The 20,155-nt window shown below is 43.0% G+C and overlaps 1 protein-coding gene across 1 annotated transcript in view; it reads left to right on the forward strand.

Moving 5' to 3' along the window:
* Window positions 1–20,155, forward strand: part of LOC138369033 (zwei Ig domain protein zig-8-like) — a 219,715-nt gene that overhangs the window by 164,256 nt on the left and 35,304 nt on the right. The window contains exon 4 of the mRNA XM_069331922.1: window positions 9,733–9,865. Coding sequence (XP_069188023.1) covers window positions 9,733–9,865 — 133 coding nt within the window. The remainder of the gene's footprint in view (window positions 1–9,732; window positions 9,866–20,155) is intronic.

The following is a 20,155-nucleotide window of genomic DNA, read 5'->3' on the forward strand; positions in this document are numbered from 1 at the left end:
CAAGTGCGCATTTGAAGGCATAGACGACGATGGTCTCTTTTAAAGCGTTCTGCTTTGTGTCTGGAGAGTTTCTCATGAGTAGGATGGCCGTTTTTCTGGTTTTATAGTAAATCGTCAGTTGTATCTTCTGATTTTTGTCTGTAGGGATAACGTTTCTACTGACAATATCTTTCAGGACCCTTTCCTCCGTTTTATGGGCTGTGGAAAAGAAGTTCCTGTAAAATAGTCTAATAGGGGGTATAGGTGTTGTGTTAGTTGTCTCTTCAGAGGTTGCATGGCGTTTCACTTTCCTTCTTATGATGTCTTCCACGAAACCATTGGAGAAGCTGTTGTTGACTAGGACCTGCCTTACCCTACAGAGTTCTTCGTCGACTTGCTTCCATTCTGAGCTGTGGCTGAGGGCACGGTCGACATAAGCGTTAACAACACTCCTCTTGTACCTGTCTGGGCAGTCGCTGTTAGCATTTAGGCACATTCCTATGTTCGTTTCCTTAGTGTAGACTGCAGTGTGGAAACCTCCGCTCTTTTCCATGACTGTTACATCTAGAAAGGGCAGCTTCCCATCCTTTTCCATCTCGTAAGTGAAACGCAGCACGGAACTCTACTCAAATGCCTCCTTCAGCTCCTGCAGATGTCTGACTTCAGGTACCTGTGTAAAAATGTCGTCAACATACCTTTAGTATATGGCCGGTTTCAAGTTCATGTCGACTAAGAGTTTTTGCTCGATGGTACCCATGTAGAAGTTTGCAAACAGGACACCTAGGGGAGAACCCATGGCGACCCCATCTACTTGCTTATACATGTGTCCATCCGGGCTCAAGAAGGGTGCCTCTTTAGTAAAAGCTTGGAGTAGTTTCCTTAGACTGTTTTCTGGTATGTCAAGAGGAATACAGGCCGGATCACGGTACACTCTGTCGGCTCTCATCCCGATTGTCTCATCCACAGGTACGTTGGTAAACAGAGATTCTACATCCAACGAGGCTCTTATCCCAGTGGCCCGTGTTCCCCGCAGCAAGTCAACAAATTCCTTTGGAGACTTCAGGCTGAAGGCGCAAGGGAAGGCGCAAGGCGCAAGGGATCTGACCCCTTATGTCCCTTGCGCCTTCAGCCTGAAGTCTCCAAAGAAATTTGTTGACTTGCTGCGGGGAACACGGGCCACAGGGATAAGAGCCTCGTTGGACGTCGAATCTCTGTTTACCAACGTACCTGTGGATGAGACAATCGGGATGATAGCCGACAGAGTGTACCGTGATATATGAATGTAGATATAAAATCGGAGATGCGTAAGTTCTATTCAGTTGTGTATTTGTGAACTAAAGTCTTTGAAAATGTAATAAGTTTTACGAAACGCGCTCGTGTCGCGTCAGACTAGAAATAAAAATGAATTTTGGAGAATTGATTTTTGATTTACCTCCAACAGTGAAACGAAATGTACGAAAGATTGAGAAAATTCGTGTTAGAATTATTAATCTTACTTTTTCGGTCATATTTAATAATATATGTCTACAGGAAAGAATGCTACCAAAATATACTAATATATATATATATATATATATATATATATATATATATATATATATATATATATATATATATTTATATATATATATATATATATATATATATATCAAAAGTGTAACTGAATTATCCCGTAGATTGAGAACAAACTTACTAATAATGGGAGAGTTCAACCATGGAGCAAGTTGACTGGGAATCAGTCAATCCAAGAGAGGAAGAAGAGACATGGAGAGCAAACTTAGTAGAGAGTGTAGAAAGAAACCTCCTGACGCAACATTTAAAGCAGAAACACAGACAAGAGGGGGAGTCTATATTGGTACCTGGGAGTTAGACAGCTGCTACGGGCTACTTCCTGGGGGTGGAGGTCTGGTCGAGGACCGGGCCGCGGGGACACTAAAGACCCGAAATCATCTCAAGATAACCTCAAGAGATCGTTTCCAGTAGACTTAAAAATTATGGCTCTTGAAGGAAAAAATAACCAGACTAATCCTCATCTGCTTCGTAATATTCCACAGATGAATATAGTTGCAACCTTGGCATCTGACAGCTTCACATACTTCACAGATATACTGATAACTTTAACCAAGCTTGAAATACTGATAACTTTGACCAATTTTGAAATACTGATAACTTTAACCAAGCTTGAAATACTGATAACTTTGACCAAGCTTGAAATACTGATAACTTTGACCAAGCTTGAAATAATGATAACTTTGACCAAGCTTGAAATACTGATAACTTTAACCAAGCTTGAAATACTGATAACTTTGACCAAGCTTGAAATACTGATAACTTTGACCAAGCTTGAAATAGTGATAACTTTGACCAAGCTTGAAATAGTTATAACTTTGACCAAGCTTGAAATAGTGATAACTTTGACCAAGCTTGAAATACTGATAACTTTGACCAAGCTTGAAATACTGATAACTTTGACCAAGCTTGAAATAGTGATAACTTTGACCAAGCTTGAAATACTGATAACTTTGACCAAGCTTGAAATAGTGATAACTTTAACCAAGCTTGAAATAGGGATAACTTTGACCAAGCTTGAAATACTGATAACTTTGACCAAGCTTGAAATACTGATAACTTTGACAAAGCTTGAAATACTGATAACTTTGACCAAGCTTGAAATACTCATAATTTTGACCAAGCTTGAAATAGTGATAACTTTAACCAAGCTTGAAATAGGGATAACTTTGACCAAGCTTGAAATACTGATAACTTTGACCAAGCTTGAAATACTGATAACTTTGACCAAGCTTGAAATACTGATAACTTTGACCAAGCTTGAAATACTGATAACTTTGACCAAGCTTAAAATAGTGATAACTTTGACCAAGCTTGAAATAGTGATAACTTTGACCAAGTTTGAAACACTGATAACTTTGTTTGATCAGAGTGAGGCAGTGGGGGGGGGGGGACCCGAACCAGCGTTCTGGTGGATCCCAGACACCTGCCTTAACCGACTCAGCCATGATGGTACTGAAGCCAACCAACCCAGAACTATATTGACTTCACTGGGAGGTAATGGAGCTTTACAACCAGGATATTAATCCCTGGATGGGTATCCTGTTTGGGACCTATATTCAACCTATACCCCTGACCATTCCCTATGCCAGTTTGAGTGAGGCAGCCCTCAACCCTCTGGCTTCCAGTTTTACAGACAGACAGACAAACATTCACATAATATAGATTAATACTTTGATGAACTAATTAGATATACGTTGTACATATTAAATAAATATTACCCATTTGATGAAGATGGTCTTCAAATATGTGGAGCTGCACCAACCATCCCTAAACGCACATAATTAGGAAGGAAACCTTAATACTAATAATTGCTACAATATTAATTGCCAGGATAATTATAAAAGACTTCTCTCCCCATCCGCTTCCGACACTAATAATTAGATCTGAATCGATTGGTGAAGGGAGCCGAGGGAGGCATAGTGGACCCCTTAATGGTGTGCTGCTGAACACACACACACACGCACGCACGCACGCACACACACACACACACACACACACACACACACACACACACACACACACACACACACACACACACACACACACACACGCACACACACACACGCACACACACACACACACACACACACACACACACACACACACACACACACACACACACACAACACTATGGGAAATTTAATTTAAGGAAACTATGAGGAAATGAATAAATTCCTATGGGATATACATTGGGACACAGAACTCGGAACCAAGTCCGTACAAGACATGATGGACTATGTCACCCAAAAATGTCAGGAGGCTGTAAGCAGGTTTGTCCCAGCCCAACAGGAAAAAACAGAGAAGCAAAGGAAGAATCCGTGGTTTAATAGGGAATGTATGAAAGCAAAGGAGCTGAACAAAAGGGCATGGAGGAACTTCCGTAATAACAGAACACCAGAAAGTAGAGAGAGATACCAGAGAACCAGGAACGAGTATGTTAGTGTGAGAAGAGCAGCTGAGAAAAGGTATGAAAATGATATAGCTAATAAAGCCAAGACCGAACCAAAGCTACTACACAGTCACATCAGGAGGAAGACAACAGTGAAGGAACAGGTGATGAAACTTAGGGTGGGCGAGGACAGGTACACAGAGAATGACAAAGAGATGTGTGAAGAACTCAACAAAAGGTTCCAGGAGGTCTTTACAATAGAACAGGGAGATGTCGCGGCGCTAGAAGAGGTGGCAGCAAACCAGGTGACCTTGGAAAGGTTCGAAATTACAAGAGATGAGGTCAAGAAGCACCTATTGGAGCTGGATGTGAGAAATGCTGTTGGGCCGGATGGAATCTCGCCATGGGTATTGAAAGTGTGTGCAAGAGCACTTTGCCTACCACTCTCCATAGTGTATAGTAGGTCACTGGAAACGGGGGACCTACCAGAAATATGGAAGACTGCTAATGTAGTACCAATATACAAAAAGGGTGACTGACAAGAGGCACTGAACTACAGGCCAGTGTCCTTAACTTGTATACCATGCAAGGTGATGGAGAAGATTGTGAGAAAAAACCTAGTAACACATCTGGAGAGAAGAGACTTCGTGACAACCCATCAACATGCGTTCAGGGAGGGTAAATCTTGCCTTACAGGATTGATAGAATTCTACGATCACATGACAAAGATTAAACAAGAAAGAGAAAGGTGGGCGGACTGCATTTTTTTGGACTGTCAGAAAGCCTTTGACACAGTACCCCATAAAAGGTTGATGCATAAGCTGGAGAAACAGGCAGGCGTAACTGGTAGGGCGCTCCAGTGGATAAGGGAGTACCTAAACAATAGGAAGCAGAGAGTTACAGTGAGGGGTGAGACCTCAGCCTGGCGTGAAGTCACCAGTGGAGTCCCACAGGGCTCTGTACTTGGACCTATCCTGTTTCTGATATACGTAAATGATCTCCCAGAGGGTATAGACTCATTCCTCTCAATGTTTGCTGACGACGCCAAAATTATGAGAAGGATTAAGACAGAGGAGGACAGCTTGAGGCTTCAAGAAGACCTGGACAAGCTGCAGGAATGGTCGAACAAATGGCTGTTAGAGTTTAATCCAAGCAAATGTAATGTAATGAAGATAGGGGTAGGAAGCAAGAGATCAGATACAAGGTATCACTTGGGAAATGAAATACTTCAAGAGTCCCAGAGAGAGAAAGACCTGGGGGGTTGATATCACGCCAGACCTGTCCCCTGAAGCTCATATCAAGAGGATAACAGCAGCAGCATATGCCAGGTTGGCTAACATAAGAACGGCCTTTAGAAACTTGTGTAAGGAATCTTTCAGAGCATTATATACCACATACGTCAGACCAATCCTGGAGTATGCGGCACCAGCATGGAGTCCATATCTAGTCAAGCATAAGACTAAAATGGAAAAGGTTCAAAGGTTTGCCACCAGACTAGTACCCGAGCTGAGAGGTATGTGCTACGAGGAGAGACTACGGGAATTAAACCTCACTTCGTTGGAAGACAGAAGAGTTAGGGGGACATGATCACCACATTCAAGATCCTCAAGGGAATCGACAGGGTTGATAAAGACAGGCTGTTTAACACAAGGGGCACACGCACTAGGGGACGCAAGTGGAAACTGAGTGCCCAAATGAGCCACAGATATATTAGAAAGAACTTTTTTAGTGTCAGAGTGGTTGACAAATGGAATGAATTAGGAAGTGATGTGGTGGAGGCTGACTCCATACACAGTTTCAAGTGTAGATATGATAGAGCCCAATAGGCTCAGGAACCTGTACACCTGTTGATTGACAGTTGAGAGGCGGGACCAAAGAGCCAGAGCTCAACCCCCGCAAGCACAACTAGGTGAGTACACACACACACACACACACACACACACACACACACACACACACACACACACACACACACACACACACACACACACACACACACACAGAACAGTAAGGGGGGACATGATCACAACCTACAAAATCCTCAGGGGAATCGACCGGGTAAACAAGGATGAACTATTCAACACTGGTGGGACGCGAACAAGGGGACACAGGTGGAAGCTGAGTACCCAAATGAGCCACAGAGACGTTAGAAAGAACTTTTTCAGTGTCAGAGTAGTTAGTAAATGGAATGCATTAGGAAGTGATGTGGTGGAGGCTGACTCCATACACAGTTTCAAATGTAGATATGATAGAGCCCAATAGGCTCAGGAATCTGTACACCAGTTGATTGACGGTTGAGAGGCGGGACCAAAGAGCCAGAGCTCAACCCCCGCAAGCACAAATAGGTGAGTACAATTAGGTGAGTACACACACATACACACACACACACACACGAACACACACTGGGTTTAATCAGAGATGTAGGCTAACTAAGCAGCAAAGTAAAAGGGCATGGAGAAACTATAGGCATAACAGGACTCTTGAGAGCAGAGAAAGATATCAGAATGTCAGGTTGAGAAGAAAGGCAGAAAGACAATACGAAAACGACATCGCAAGCAAGGCAAAGACTCAGCCTAAATTGCTGCATAGCCACATCAGGAGAAAAACAACAGTAAAGGAACAGGTTATGAAATTAAGGATAGGGGAAGAAGGATTCACTACAAACGACAAGGAAGTGTGTGAGGAACTGAATAAGAAATTCCAGGAGGTCTTCATCTTAGAGCAAGGAGAAATCCCAGAGATAAAAGTGGGAATAGCTAACCAGGAACCATTGGAAGAGTTTGAGATTACAAGCGGGGAAGTAAGGAAGTGTTTACTAGAGTTGGATGTGACAAAAGCTATAGGCCCAGATGGAATCTCCCCTTGGATACAAAAGGAAGGAGCAGAAGATCTGTGCCTGCCACTCTCCATAGTGTATAACAAATCACTGGCAACAGGGGAACTGCCAGAAATTTGGAAAGCGGCTAACGTAGTCCCGATATACAAGAAAGGGGATAGACAGGTGGCACTGAACTACAGGCCAGTGTCCCTAACCTGCATACCATGCAAGCTGATGGAGAAGATTGTGCGAAGAAAGCTAGTGGAGCATCTGGAGCGAAAGAACTTTGTAACACAGCATCAACATGGGTTCAGGGATGGCAAGTCCTGCCTCACGGGGTTACTTGAATTCTACAACCAGGCAACAAAAATCAGGCAAGAAAGAGAAGGGTGGGCAGACTGCATATTTTTGGATTTTCAGAAAGCCTTTGATACAGTGCCACACAAGAGGCTATTGAAAAAGCTGGAGATGCAGGCTGGAGTGAAAGGGAAGGTACTCCATTGGATAAAAGAGTACCTAAGCAACAGGAGACAACGAGTCAGTGTGAGGAGTGAGGTCTCAGATTGGCGAGACGTTACAAGTGGAGTCCCGCAGGGGTCAGTCCTTGAACCTATACTGTTTCTGATATATGTAAATGATCTCCCAGAGGGTATAGAATCGTTTCTCTCAATGTTTGCTGATGATGCAAAAATTATGAGGAGGTTTGAAACAGAGGATGATAGTAGGAGGCTACAAGATAACCTAGATAGACTGAGTGAATGGTCCAACAAATGACTGTTGAAGTTCAACCCGAGTAAATGCAAAGTATTGAAACTAGGCAGTGGAAACAGGAGGCCAGACTCAGGATACAGAATAGGAAATGAAGTACTTAATGAAACGGACAGAGAGAAAGATCTAGGAGTTGATATCACACCAAACCTGTCTCCTGAAGCCCACATAAAAAGAATAACGTCTGCGGCATATGCGAGGCTGGCTAACATCAGAACAGCGTTCAGAAACCTGTGTAAGGAATCATTCAGAATCTTGTACACCACATATGTAAGACCAATCCTGGAGCATGCGGCCCCAGCATGGAGCCCGTACCTTGTCAAGCACAAGACGAAGCTGGAAAAAGTCCAAAGGTATGCCACTAGACTAGTCCCAGAACTAAGAGGCATGAGTTACGAGGAAAGGCTGCGGGAAATGCACCTTACGACCCAGGAGGACAGAAGAGTAAGGGAAGACATGATCACAACCTACAAAATTCTCAGGGGAATCGACCGGGTAAACAAGGATGAACTACTCAACACTGGTGGTACGCGAACCAGGGAACACAGGTGGAAACTGAGTACCCACATGAGCCACAGGGACATTAGAAGGAACTTTTTCAGTGTCAGAGTAGTTAACGGATAGAATGCATTAGGCAGTGATGTGGTGGAGGCTGACTCCATACACAGTTTCAAATGTAGATATGATAGAGCCCAGTATGCTCAGGAACCTGTACACCAGTTGATTGACAGTTGAGAGGCAGGACCAAAGAGCCAAAGCTCAACCCCCGCAAGCACAAATAGGTGAGTACACACACGCACGCACTGTGTACCCTTCTTCCTCGGGAACCACCACCACACGACTGCAGCACTGCAGCTATATGCCTCTGGGAAGGGGTCAGGATAAACTCTTCCTCCCACTCTGGCTCAACATTTCCGCTTTTTTCTTCATATTTTCCTTTCTTACAATTTGTTGAAACTTCACAAAGGTTTCACAGACATTATAAATAGGTATTATATATGACGTGGAGGAGCAGCATGTGTACTGGTCCACGTCTACACTTATACTGACTGTGGCAGGTGGTGGGACTCTTTATATACCTGCTTCTTTCTTCCTCTCGATTCAGGTCGAAATTTCTAGAATTGTTCTCTAGCCGCGTGTTAAAGGTCTAAGAGGTTAAAAGTTAAAGGTGTTTGGCCAACATAACTGTTGTCCGCGGTCCTCACACACACTCACCACTTCCTCACACTCTCACCACTTCCTCACACACTCACGTGTTCTCATAAGTTTGGTGATGAGTGTAAGCGTGCAAGAAGGCTGCAAGGTGAGGAAGGTAATTATGAGGAGGACACAGTAAGCCATTACAAGCCGTCTTTCAGGGGTACAAGATCTTCCTCCGCCATACATCACACACATGTGGCGTTCTAGAGCGCCGAGGCTGTGATCCGGCTTCGCGAACGGCAACATGAACGCTGAAGTATTCAGCGGAGTAATGTACCGGAATCATGGGTGTAATATTATCATTCTTCCTATAACTATTATTATTATATGTATGATTTAATATTAATAATAATTTTTATACACAGTAATTACATTAACGTGATATATATCAATGATAAGTTTTGGGGGGTCCAGTGGTAGAGTATGCGACTTGACAATGCCAAGGTCGCAGGTTCGCGCCCACCTCACAGCCCTAGTGGATCTTCACATTATTACCTGTGATAATATTGTTATATATAATAATGGTAAGGTTGTGTGGCAGGTGCTGCACCCGGGGAACACGGACCAGTGGACGCTACACATTATTACCTGTGATAATATTGTTATATATAATAATGGTAAGGTTGTGTGGCAGGTGCTGCACCCGGGGAACACGGACGAGTGGACGCTACACATTATTACCTGTGATAATATTGTTATATATAATAATGGTAAGGTTGTGTGGCAGGTGCTGCACCCGGGGAACACGGACCAGTGGACGCTACACATTATTACCTGTGATAATATTGTTATATATAATAATGGTAAGGTTGTGTGGCAGGTGCTGCACCCGGGGAACACGGACCAGTGGACGCTACACATTATTACCTGTGATAATATTGTTATATATAATAATGGTAAGGTTGTGTGGCAGGTGCTGCACCCGGGGAACACGGACCAGTGGACGCTACACATTATTACCTGTGATAATATTGTTATATATAATAATGGTAAGGTTGTGTGGCAGGTGCTCCACCCGGGGAACACGGACGAGTGGACGCTACACATCAAGTACGCCCAGCCAGGGGACGGTGGCTGGTACGAGTGTCAGGTCAACTCTGACCCCAAGATCACCAGGCCTGTCCTCCTCATTGTCAAGGGTCAGTATCTCACTCTGGTTGGTGGCCTCGCTCATTGTGAGGATAACACCTGGCTTGTTAAGACTGTGGCATATGTTTGTGAGTTATGAGACACGCATATACGCACGCACACACACACACACATGGCATTTGGGGGTTGATGTATGCCTGGGGGCCTGACAGCTGAGTGGGCAGCACTTCGGATTCATTGTCCTGGGGTTCCGGGTTCGATCCCCTGTGGAGGCGGAAAAAAAATTGGGAAGAGTTTCTTTCACCCTGATTTTCCTGTTACCTAGCAGTAAATAGGTACCTGCGAGATAGACAGCTGTCACGGCCTGTTTTCTGGGGATATGTGTTTGTATGTGTGGAAAAAAAGAGTTGATTGATAGTTGAGAGGCAGGCCGAAAGAGCAGAGCTCCACCCCCGCAAGTACAACTAGGTGAATACACACACACACACACACACACACACACACACACACACACACACATACACACACACACACACACACACACACACACACACACACACACACACACTCACTCACACACACACACACACACACACACACACACACACACACACTCACTCACACACACACACACACACACACACACACACACACACACACTCACTCACACACACACACACACACACACACACACACACACACACACAAGGCGTTAGACATTCCAAAATAGAAGAAAAATAGTTGATATGATCACAACTTACTAAATACAAACAGGAATCTATCAAATTAACAAAGAGGAATTCCTGAAACCAGCAGTTTCACGAACAAGAGGACTGTTATGAGCCTACGGTCAGTGCCCCCATTTATATGTTAAGAGGGAGCGCAGCATCACTGAAAACATAGCCTGGCCATATATCAATCAATATTCTAGGGGAGTGAAAGGCTAGCAAAAAATCTTCCAGTTTTCTGGGCATTAATATAAATCCACATAACATTAAAAAATAAAACTATCTACCAACTCACACACTATTACTTTATCCAGCTTCTCAACAACTGGGCATGATCAACAAAACAAGTCTGGAAACTGCATACACTCAACACTAGCTGACACCAGGCTCTATCCTGTCGCAGTGGGCCATTAGCGCCTATTATGCTGCTAAAGCCAATACAAGGTGGTGGTGTCACAACCAATAACAAGTGAGGTATGAGGAAACAATATCATATACAGCACTTGACATTACTTAACTTCCTCAGAATATCACCTCACTAAGACATAAAAAACCTACCTCCTGATATAAGATTCACAACAGTAGAAATGATCCATGGCAATACATTACATCAACATGACTAACATCTTAACAGTCAAATAACACAAATAAGGTCACAATCCCCTGACCATAACGCCATAGATGAGCTCGCCTGAGATGATCAAAGAGTAGTGCGCCTTCAGCCAAGCTCCCCAGGGTACGACACGACCCAACCTCTATGAGTCAACTGACCCTCAACTTTCAAATATCTCTAGCTCATATTCAGGCATAATTCGACCAACAACTTCTAAGTCAATATATAACTAAATATATATTATAATACACAACCTTACATAATAATACATATCAATAATTAAGTACATTACAGATTTTATCATGATATTAAAATATGTTCACAAAGAATTCATATTGGAAAGACATGGTAACACTGGCGCGAGTCGGTACTCAAGGGGGGGATGGGGCGGGGGAGTTGAGGGAGGCTTTCAAAGACGTCGGCCAGCCGTTATACATATGTATACAAGAATGCAATACAATATAAATATTGTATGGGGGTGGTAGGAGACAAGCACACAGAAACTGTATTGGAGACGACCTAAACAAACAGCGTTATGTGTCGTTTCCTCCGAGGCTAAGGGTCCCCTTCATCTAGCCTGAGGTGGTACATATATATGTATATATATATATATATATATATATATATATATATATATATATATATATATATATATATATTAGTATATTTTGGTAGCAGTCTTTCCTGTAGACATATATTATTAAATATGACCGAAAAAGTAAGATTAATAATTCTAACACGAATTTTCTCAATCTTTCGTACATTACGCTTCACTGTTGGTGGTAAATCAAAAATCACTTCTCCAAAATTCATTTTTATTTCTAGTCTGACGCGACACGGGCGCGTTTCGTAAAACTTATTACATTTTCAAAGACTTCACAAATACACAACTGATTAGAACTTACGTCTCTCTGATATTATATCTACATTTGAGTGAGGTGGGAAGGATGATGTGGCATTAACACAAGACAGAACAGGGGATATTAATAGGGTATTAAAAGTATCAACACAAGACAGAACAGAAACAATGGGTATTGAATAGAAGTGTTTGTAGAAAGCCTATTGGTCCATATTTCTTGATGCTTCTATATTGGAGCGCAGTCTTGAGGTGGGTAGAATATAGTTGTGCAATAATTGGCTGTTGATTGCTGGTGTTGACTTCTTGATGTGTAGTGCCTCGCAAACGTCAAGCCGCCTGCTATCGCAGTATCTATCGATGATTTCTGTGTTGTTTACTAGGATTTCTCTGGCGATGGTTTGGTTATGGGAAGAGATTATATGTTCCTTAATGGAGCCCTGTTGCTTATGCATCGTTAAACGCCTAGAAAGAGATGTTGTTGTCTTGCCTATATACTGGGTTTTTTGGAGCTTACAGTCCCCAAGTGGGCATTTGAAGGCATAGACGACGTTAGTCTCTTTTAAAGCGTTCTGTTTTGTGTCTGGAGAGTTTCTCATGAGTAGGCTGGCCGTTTTTCTGGTTTTATAGTAAATCGTCAGTTGTATCCTCTGATTTTTGTCTGTAGGGATAACGTTTCTATTAACAATATCTTTCAGGACCCTTTCCTCCGTTTTATGAGCTGTGGAAAAGAAGTTCCTGTAAAATAGTCTAATAGGGGGTATAGGTGTTGTGTTAGTTGTCTCTTCAGAGGTTGCATGGCAATCGGAATGATAGCCGACAGAGTGTATCGTGATCCAGCCTGTACTCCTCTTGACATGCCAGAAAGTATTCTGAGGAAACTACTCCAAGCTTGTACTAAAGAGGCACCCTTCTTGAGCCCGGATGGGCACATGTATAAGCAAGTAGATGGGGTCGCCATGGGTTCTCCCCTAGGTGTCCTGTTTGCAAACTTCTACATGGGTACCATCGAGCAAAAAGTCTTAGTCGACATGAACTTGAAACCGGCCATATACTGCAGGTATGTTGACGACATTTTTACACAGGTACCTGATGTCAGACATCTGCAGGAGCTGAAGGAGGCATTTGAGCAGAGTTCCGTGCTGCGTTTCACTTACGAGACGGAAAAGGGTGGGAAGCTGCCTTTTCTAGATGTAACAGTCATGGAAAAGGGCGGAGGTTTCCACACTGCAGTCTACACTAAGGAAACAAACATAGGAATGTGCCTAAATGCCAACAGCGACTTCCCCGACAGGTACAAGAGGAGTGTTGTTAACGCATACGTCGACCGTGCTCTCAGCCACAGCTCAGAATGGAAGCAAGTCGACGAAGAACTCTGTAGGGTAAGGCAGGTTCTAGTCAATAACGGCTTCTCCAATGGTTTCATCGAAGACATCATAAGAAGGAAAGTGAAAAGCCATGCAACCTCTGAAGAGACAGCTAACACAACACCTATACCCCCTATTAGACTATTTTACAGGAACTTCTTTTCCACAGCTCATAAAACGGAGGAAAGGGTCCTGAAAGATATTGTTAATAGAAACGTTATCCCTACAGACAAAAATCAGAGGATACAACTGACGATTTACTATAAAACCAGAAAAACGGCCAGCCTACTCATGAGAAACTCTCCAGACACAAAACAGAACGCTTTAAAAGAGACTAACGTCGTCTATGCCTTCAAATGCCCACTTGGGGACTGTAAGCTCCAAAAAACCCAGTATATAGGCAAGACAACAACATCTCTTTCTAGGCGTTTAACGATGCATAAGCAACAGGGCTCCATTAAGGAACATATAATCTCTTCCCATAACCAAACCATCGCCAGAGAAATCCTAGTAAACAACACAGAAATCATCGATAGATACAGCGATAGCAGGCGGCTTGACGTTTGCGAGGCACTACACATCAAGAAGTCAACACCAGCAATCAACAGCCAATTATTGCACAACTATATTCTACCCACCTCAAGACTCCGCTCCAATATAGAAGCATCAAGAAATATGGACCAATAGGCTTTCTACAAACACTTCTATTCAATACCCATTGTTTCTGTTCTGTCTTGTGTTGATACTTTTAATACCCTATTAATATCCCCTGTTCTGTCTTGTGTTAATGCCACATCATCCTTCCCACCTCACTCAAATGTAGATATAATATCAGAGAGACGTAAGTTCTAATCAGTTGTGTATTTGTGAAGTCTTTGAAAATGTAATAAGTTTTACGAAACGCGCCCGTGTCGCGTCAGACTAGAAATAAAAATGAATTTTGGAGAAGTGATTTTTGATTTACCTCCAACAGTGAAGCGTAATGTACGAAAGATTGAGAAAATTCGTGTTAGAATTATTAATCTTACTTTTTCGGTCATATTTAATAATATATGTCTACAGGAAAGACTTCTACCAAAATATACTAATATATATATATATATATATATATATATATATATATATATATATATATATATATATATATATATATATATATATATATATATATATCGTACCTAATAGCCAGAACGCACTTCTCAGCCTACTGCAGTAGGGTAAGGCAGGTCCTAGTCAATAACGGCTTCTCCAATGGTTTCGTCGAAGACATCATAAGAAGGAAAGTGAAAAGCCATGCAACCTCTGAAGAGACAACTAACACAGCACCTATACCCCCTATTAGACTATTTTACAGGAACTTCTTTTCCACAGCTCATAAAACGGAGGAAAGGGTCCTGAAAGATATTGTTAATAGAAACGTTATCCCTACAGACAAAAATCAGAGGATACAACTGACGATTTACTATAAAACCAGAAAAACGGCCAGCCTACTCATGAGAAACTCTCCAGACACAAAACAGAACGCTTTAAAAGAGACTAACGTCGTCTATGCATTTAAATGCCCTCTTGGGGACTGTAAGCACCAAAAAACCCAGTATATAGGCAAGACAACAACATCTCTTTCTAGGCGTTTAACGATGCATAAGCAACAGGGCTCCATTAAGGAACATATAATCTCTTCCAACAACCAAACCATCGCCAGAGAAATCCTAGTAAACAACACAGAAATCATCGATAGATACAGAGATAGCAGGCGGCTTGACGTTTGCGAGGCACTACACATCAAGAAGTCAACACCAGCAATCAACAGCCAATTATTGCACAACTATATTCTACCCACCTCAAGACTCCGCTCCAATATAGAAGCATCAAGAAATATGGACCAATAGGCTTTCTACAAACACTTCTATTCAATATCCATTGTTTCGTGTTCTGTCTTGTGTTGATGAAATTAATACCCTATTAATACTCTTGTTCTGTCTTGTGTTGATGAAATTAATACCCTATTAATACCACATCTTGTTCTGTCTTGTGTTAATGCCACATCACCCCTTCCACCTCACTCAAATGTAGATATAAAATCGGATATGCGTAAGTTCTATTCAGTTGTGTATTTGTGAATTAAAGTCTTTGAAAATGTAATAAGTTTTACGAAACGCGCTCGTGTCGCGTCAGACTAGAAATAAAAATGAATTTTGGAGAATTGATTTTTGATTTACCTCCAACCGTGAAACGAAATGTACGAAAGATTGAGAAAATTCGTATTAGAATTATTAATCTTACTTTTTCGGTCATATTTAATAATATATGTCTACAGGAAAGACTGCTACCAAAATATACTAATATTAAAGCGCACGAACCAGCAGCAAGGAATCAAGCCTTCACGATAAAATATCGCCAGGATCTGATTCGTGATCAGATATACAAGGCAGAGAATGAAATCAAAGACAACAAAACGCAACTACTTCACGCTACAAACGCGTGGAGAAATAGCAACATCGACGATAGTATCCGTACCCGCATTGAACAACACCTCGACATCCTCACAGACCAACATCACCTCAGCACTGAAACAAGGATTATCAAGAGACTAACAACATTATATGGAGGACCTATGGCAATTCCACGACCAAGAGATGGCTTCCTGAACCTTGCAGGAATTAACCTCACTGAGGACCAAGTCACTCTCCTAAATCTGGGCATAAACTGTCATGTTATGTCCAGACCGAGTGAGATGGCCCGGAAAGTAGAGTTGGAAATTCTGTTGGACGACATATTCGACCTCGAGACACAAAAGAAGGTCACTACCAAAGATACCTTACAAGCAGAACTTATTGCAGAAGGAGGAAAGAATCGAGGCAACTACAGAAGCACCATACTGTCCCCCAAGTTTAAAGCGGCAGCTAAAAGCCTTCGTGAGAACAAGGAGATAGTTGTCAGGAGAGGTGACAAGTCGCCAATATATGTCATTCTTAAAAAAGACGAATATCTGGCGAAAATGAACATCATACTCTCTGACCAAACTAAGTTCCAAAGGGTAACGAAGGACACTACAGCCGAATTAAAAGCAAAGGTCAACAAACTGATCGAAACTGTGAACGCCAAGAAATCCTGACTCCACCTGCCAAAGATCATTGGGGAATATAAACCTGGATATGCGTATGGAAATGTCAAAACGCACAAGCCTGGAAACCCACTTCGGCCAATCATTAGCCAGATACCCACACCCACGTACAGACTGGCGAAGCGACTCAACGGCCTGCTGACTCCTTATGTTCCTTGCGCCTTCAGCCTGAAGTCTCCAAAGGAATTTGTTGACTTACTGCGGGGCACACGGGCCACAGGGATAAGAGCCTCGTTGGACGTAAAATCGCTGTTTACCAACGTACCTGTGGACGAGACAATCGGAATGATAGCCGACAGAGTGTATCGTGATCCAGCCTGTACTCCTCTTGACATACCAGAAAATATTCTGAGGAAACTACTCCAAGCTTGTACTAAAGAGGCACCCTTCTTGAGCCCGGATGGGCACATGTATAAGCAAGTAGATGGGGTCGCCATGGGTTCTCCCCTAGGTGTCCTGTTTGCAAACTTCTACATGGGTACCATCGAGCAAAAAGTCTTAGTCGACATGAACTTGAAACCGGCCATATACTGCAGGTATGTTGACGACATTTTTACACAGGTACCTGATGTCAGACATCTGCAGGAGCTGAAGGAGGCATTTGAGCAGAGTTCCGTGCTGCGTTTCACTTACGAGATGGAAAAGGATGGGAAGCTGCCCTTTCTAGATGTAACAGTCATGGAAAAGGGCGGAGGTTTCCACACTGCAGTCTACACTGAGGAAACAAACATAGGAATGTGCCTAAATGCCAACAGCGACTGCCCAGACAGGTACAAGAGGAGTGTTGTTAACGCATATGTCGACCGTGCTCTCAGCCACAGCTCAGAATGGAAGCAAGTCGACGAAGAACTCTGTAGGGTAAGGTAGGTCCTAGTCAATAACGGCTTCTCCAATGGTTTCGTCGAAGACATCATAAGAAGGAAAGTGAAAAGCCATGCAACCTCTGAAGAGACAACTAACACAGCACCTATACCCCCTATTAGACTATTTTACAGGAACTTCTTTTCCACAGCTCATAAAACGGAGGAAAGGGTCCTGAAAGATATTGTTAATAGAAACGTTATCCCAACAGACAAAAATCAGAGGATACAACTGACGATTTACTATAAAACCAGAAAAACGGCCAGCCTACTCATGAGAAACTCTCCAGACACAAAACAGAACGCTTTAAAAGAGACTAACGTCGTCTATGCCTTCAAATGCCCTCTTGGGGACTGTAAGCTCCAAAAAACCCAGTATATAGGCAAGACAACAACATCTCTTTCTAGGCGTTTAACGATGCATAAGCAACAGGGCTCCATTAAGGAACATATAACCTCTTCCCACAACCAAACCATCGCCAGAGAAATCCTAGTAAACAACACAGAAATCATCGATAGATACAGCGATAGCAGGCGGCTTGACGTTTGCGAGGCACTACACATCAAGAAGTCAACACCAGCAATCAACAGCCAATTATTGCACAACTATATTCTACCCACCTCAAGACTCCGCTCCAATATAGAAGCATCAAGAAATATGGACCAATAGGCTTTCTACAAACACTTCTATTCAATATCCATTGTTTCGTGTTCTGTCTTGTGTTGATGAAATTAATTCCCTATTAATACTCTTGTTCTGTCTGTGTTGATGAAATTAATTCCCTATTAATGCCACATCTTGTTCTGTCTTGTGTTAATGCCACATCACCCCTTCCACCTCACTCAAATGTAGATATAAAATCGGAGATGCGTAAGTTCTATTCAGTTGTGTATTTGTGAACTAAAGTCTTTGAAAATGTAATAAGTTTTACGAAATGCGCTCGTGTCGCGTCAGACTAGAAATAAAAATGAATTTTGGAGAATTGATTTTTGATTTACCTCCAACATTGAAAAGAAATGGACGAAAGATTGAGAAAATTCGTGTTAGAATTATTAATCTTACTTTTTCGGTCATATTTAATAATATATATATATATATATATATATATATATATATATATATATATATATATATATATATATATATATATATATATATACATATATATATATATATATATATATATATATATATATATATATATATATATATATATATATATATATATATATATATATATATATAAACGACCCCTAGAGGCCTAGGGGACGGACGTGTGGCGGAGGAGCTGCTGCCTTCTCAGCCATTACCCTGAGACATCTTGGCCTCACCGTACCAAGACTCAACCATATTCACCGTGAATACACCAAGCAGACGTGGGAGTGGCCGGAAGTGCCTACGGTGTACCATCTATGTGAAAACTTATCAAAACAGGTGGGTTGGCAGTGTGGAGTCATGGAGGCTGGAGTGAGGGGCCAGGATGGACCCTGCAGGCCTCCCATAGTGAGGGGAGGTGGGGGGTGAGTGAGGGGTGTTGTGTGGTCAGGAGAGAGAGGTGGGGGTTACGCGTGTGCCAAACAGTGTTTTGTGTTTTTCTTTTTTGAAAGTTTTGCTGAACAAGTTACGTTGTCAGCGATAATTGGCGCAACATATGTATCATATTGTGAGTACATCAACCGTGCAGTGAGTCAGATTACAAGTGTGTGATTCATTCATTATTGTGCAGTGATATACGGGGGAATTATACCAGTGTTAGTGTCGCCCTGACCCCCGCCCCCACCTAGCGCCCAGGCCGGGAAGTACCTGCTCTCCCCCTCCTACCCACCCCACCACGTCGCCTCCCCACCCACGAGGCCACCTTGCCACCCGCCCATAGAAGCCGGGAGGCTCCCATGTGTGTCTACGCTACCCACCCACCCAATGTATACCCACATATCGTGTAGTGGGTGTATACCCACACTTTGTATAGAGGTGGTATATGTATTACCACTCACCTGAGTAGTAAGTGCCACGGCCAGCTGATCACCCCCCCAGCCTCCAACCGCCGCCCACCCTCCAGTCTCCACCCGCCGTCCACCTTCCCGCCCAGCGCCCGCCCAGCGCCAGCCCAGCGCCCGCCCATGTCGCAGCTCCCAACAGATAGCCAGGCTTCTCCAAGCCAAGATGAGCCATCAAACAGGGGTAGACAAGGTAGATGTCAGACGTGTGACCGGGTATGCTATATCCGGTTGAGTGACGATAATGTGCGCATTCATTACCACGACGGAGCCAGGTGTTTGGGTTCTGGGCGCCCTCCCAGGGAGAACACCAATCAACAGCCCACACCGCCCGTAAGGCAAAACACCTCCCAGACCTTCATTCCCACAGAAAATTTATTAGAAGCTATCAAAGCAACATCGGCCAGAACCTTGCAACACATCCCTAAAGCAGCCCGCCCCCATGCAGCAGCCAAATTATCTGCCCTCCTGAGAAAGGTCAACGACTCTCCTGGAACGACCCAAGCATGGCACAACCTCCTAATGTTTGGCAACATATGTCTAGCCACCCCTGCAAGGAGTGACAAAACCTTAGCTGCCTCAGTCATCAAAGCTATAAATGATTTTCCCAGGGAGGACAACCAGGTGCGCCTTCCCACTCGCGCGAGAAACACCCACGGCAGGAAGAGCAACAGTGCCATATCCGAGACATCAAAAATCAGAACATCAGTCACCAAGAAAATAGAAGAAGTAAACACTATTGGCGCAATAAGAGTCATCACCAGTGAGGACTCAATTGCCGACAGAGATGCCGC

The sequence above is a fragment of the Procambarus clarkii genome, chromosome 3, assembly GCF_040958095.1.
Source record: "Procambarus clarkii isolate CNS0578487 chromosome 3, FALCON_Pclarkii_2.0, whole genome shotgun sequence".
NCBI classification, from domain to species: domain Eukaryota; kingdom Metazoa; phylum Arthropoda; class Malacostraca; order Decapoda; family Cambaridae; genus Procambarus; species Procambarus clarkii.